The 3,040-nt window shown below is 54.6% G+C and overlaps 3 protein-coding genes across 3 annotated transcripts in view; 2 read left to right on the top strand and 1 right to left on the bottom strand.

Annotated features, from left to right (window-relative positions):
- PAAG_11607 (hypothetical protein) overlaps window positions 1-220 on the bottom strand; it is a gene marked incomplete at both ends in the record, with an annotated part of 1,546 nt that extends 1,326 nt beyond the window's left edge. The window contains one exon of the mRNA XM_015847226.1: window positions 10-220. Within this exon, the coding sequence (XP_015703135.1) occupies window positions 10-220 (211 nt within the window). The remainder of the gene's footprint in view (window positions 1-9) is intronic.
- Window positions 221-302: 82 nt separating this feature from the next.
- On the top strand, window positions 303-777 carry PAAG_03404 (ketol-acid reductoisomerase; the record flags this gene model as incomplete). The annotated part of the gene is made up of 2 exons (XM_002794813.2): window positions 303-676; window positions 750-777. The coding sequence occupies 2 exons, from the start codon at window positions 303-305 to the stop codon at window positions 775-777; spliced, it is 402 nt and encodes a 133-aa protein (XP_002794859.1).
- A 733-nt stretch (window positions 778-1,510) lies between these two features.
- Window positions 1,511-2,886, top strand: PAAG_03402 (pyridoxal-5'-phosphate-dependent enzyme; the record flags this gene model as incomplete). Its single annotated transcript, XM_015844957.1, has 2 exons — window positions 1,511-1,895; window positions 1,982-2,886. The coding sequence occupies 2 exons, from the start codon at window positions 1,511-1,513 to the stop codon at window positions 2,884-2,886; spliced, it is 1,290 nt and encodes a 429-aa protein (XP_015701931.1).
- Between the last annotated feature and the right edge of the window lie 154 nt (window positions 2,887-3,040).

Genomic DNA, 3,040 nt, shown 5'->3' with positions numbered 1-3,040 from the left:
AAAACAGACCCTCTACTTCTCCCACGGCTTCTCCCCCGTCTTCAAAGACCTCACGAAGGTTGACGTCCCCCCCGACGTCGACGTAATCCTCGTCGCCCCCAAAGGCTCCGGCCGCACCGTCCGCACCCTCTTCCGCGAAGGCAGCGGCATCAACTCCTCCATAGCCGTCTACCCAAGACGTAACCGGCAAAGCCGAAGAAAAAGCCATCGCCCTCGGCATCGCCATCGGCAGCGGCTACCTGTACAAAACCACCTTTGAGAAGGAAGTCTACTCGGACCTGTACGGCGAGCGCGGGTGCCTGATGGGGGGCATCCACGGCATGTTTCTCGCCCAGTACGAAGTGCTGCGCGAACGCGGGCACAGCCCCAGCGAAGCCTTCAACGAGACGGTCGAGGAGGCCACCCAGTCCCTGTACCCACTGATCGGGGCGAACGGGATGGACTGGATGTACGCTGCGTGCTCGACGACGGCGCGCCGGGGCGCGCTTGATTGGAGCAGCAGGTTCAAGGATACGTTGAAGCCGGTGTTCAACGAGCTGTATGACAGTGTGAAGAATGGGAAGGAGACGAAGAGGAGTCTGGAGTATAACTCGCAGCCGGATTATCGGGAGAAGTACGAGAAGGAGATGCAGGAGATTCGGGATTTGGAGATTTGGAGGGCTGGGAAGGCTGTGCGGTGAGTTTCGTGTCTCTTTTCTCTTCTTTTCCTTTTCCTTTCTGTCCTTTTATGGTGAACTAACACACTCTAGATCACTCCGCCCTGAGAACCAGAAATGAGTGGGATACTGTTGTGTAATAATTTGTGATGGATAGACGACATTGCGTATCCGTGTTTAGTTCTTGTCTTGTCTAGCAGCAGCACTTGGTGTATTTCTAGTTATGTCTTTAACCTACATTTCTGCTTTGTTAATTTGGGAAAGAAAAAAAAAGAGAGAGCGCGAGCTGAAGCAAAGCAGGGCAAACGCAAAATGGGGGAAAAAGCACGAGAGGACAGCAGACGGCCCTAGAGAAAAAGTTTTCCCATTTTTTGTTGTCATAAATAAGATGTTCCCCGTCTCGCACCTCGGATTATCATGCTATTATTTGTATGTATGTGACTGCCGAGTTGAATACTCTTCTCACCTTTCATTTCATCTCCAGTGACCTTCCCCTATTCCATTCCGTTTTTCGCCATCCGGTGAGTTTCGAAGAATGAAGGCCTACTTTCATTCTCGCCCTGCTATTGTTATCCTGGATCTACCATAGATACACAGCTATTGGAATGCAAACCTTCCAGTTTCCGCTCTGAACTGTAAGTCGTCCATAAGCAGGTGTAGATGTGCAAATGTGACATTTGGCAATCCTCGTATTTCTCTCACCAGGTTACGTTGTGCATATTTTATCTCTCCATGCTTTTCAGACTTTGATGTTGATATATTTGCCTCTTATGTATACTCCATACGTCCTACCAAACCACCAACCACACACTTCCCAAAGCAGGCACTCATCCAACCCAACACCGCCCCCAGCAATGACAGACCCAGCCAACTGGAACCCTTTAACCGCCTCCAACGTCCTCTCCGCCCACGCCCTCATAAAGCCCTACGTCCATGAAACCCCGCTCCTCACCAGCAGAGCCCTCAACCGCATCGCCTCGACCCCCCAATCGCCCTCCGCGCTCCTCGGCACGCCATTCGAGGGCCAAACACCCGCCAACCCCAAGATAAACTTCTTCTTCAAATGCGAGAATTTCCAGCGGATTGGCGCATTTAAGGCGCGCGGTGCGTTTCATGCGCTGCTGCGGCTGCTGCAAGTGGTGGGGGCGGAGGAGGTGAGGAGGAGGGGCGTTGTTACGCATAGTTCTGGTAGTTATGCCCCTCCCCGTCAACTAGTTGAGTTAATCGGTTGCAAGACACGTACTTCCATATCAAATCGTCACAAAGATATATATATATATACACCCCAAAAAATAAATAAATAAATAAATAACCCCCCTCACCAGGAAATCACGCCCAAGCCCTCTCCCTCGCCGCCTCCACCCTCCACATCCCCGCCCACATCGTCATGCCCTCGATCTCCACCCGGTCCAAAATAGCCGGCACCCGCGCCCACGGCGCCCGCATCGTCTTCTCAGGCCCCACAAGCCAAGAGCGTGAAGCCGTCGTCGCCTCCATAGTCCGCGAGACCGGCGCTTTTCTCATCCCGCCCTACAACCACCCCGATGTCGTTTTGGGCCAGGGGACGGTAGCGGTGGAGATGGCGAGGCAGGTGCGGGAGCTCGTGGGGCGGGATGGGAGGGTTAGCGTGCACTGGGCCGATGGGGATGGCAGTGCGGATGCGAATGCTGCGAATGATGCGGAGCCGGGGACGCTGGACGCGGTGATAACGCCGATAGGCGGGGGGGGTTTAAATGCCGGGGTGGCGACGTATTTCTCGGGCTGCCGCGGCGGGGCACGGCCCTTGGTGTTTGGGGCGGAGCCGTCTTTCCAGGGCGGCGACGACTGCCGGCGCGGACTCGAGCGGGGATCGCGAATAACGAGCGTGAAGACGCTGACGGTTGCGGATGGGTTGCGGACGCCGGTCGGGGAGGTGCCGTGGGAGGTTATTTCGGATAAGGGGAAGGTGGAGGGGGTGTATGCTGTGAGCGAGCGGCAGATTCGGGAGGCGATGAGGCTTGTGTTTGAGAGGGTGAAGATTGTTGTTGAGCCGTCTGCTGTGGTTGGGTTGGCGGTTTGTTTGTTTGATGAGGGGTTTCGGAGGAGGGTGGAGGAGCAGTGTAGGGTTAGTGGGAAGAGGGGGTGGGATGTTGGGGTTGTTTTGAGTGGGGGGAATGTTGGGTTGGAGAGTGTTGGGGAGATGTTTGGGGGGTCGGAGGGGGAGGGGAGACAGGCAGACGGTGGGATATAGTGGTGGTGATATATGTGTGTATGGTGAGTAGGTACGTATGTACATAGACAGAGGTATGTATACAGGTAGTAGAGTAGATTCATAGCCATAGGCCCTTGCATATACAGGTAATTCAAACCCTTTCACCCTTCCAACTACACATACACATACACAT

The sequence above is a fragment of the Paracoccidioides lutzii genome (assembly GCF_000150705.2).
Source record: "Paracoccidioides lutzii Pb01 unplaced genomic scaffold supercont2.7, whole genome shotgun sequence".
In the NCBI taxonomy this organism is placed as follows: domain Eukaryota; kingdom Fungi; phylum Ascomycota; class Eurotiomycetes; order Onygenales; family Ajellomycetaceae; genus Paracoccidioides; species Paracoccidioides lutzii.
Note: the sequence above shows the minus strand (reverse complement) of the source record. Positions and strands in the feature narration are given on the sequence as shown.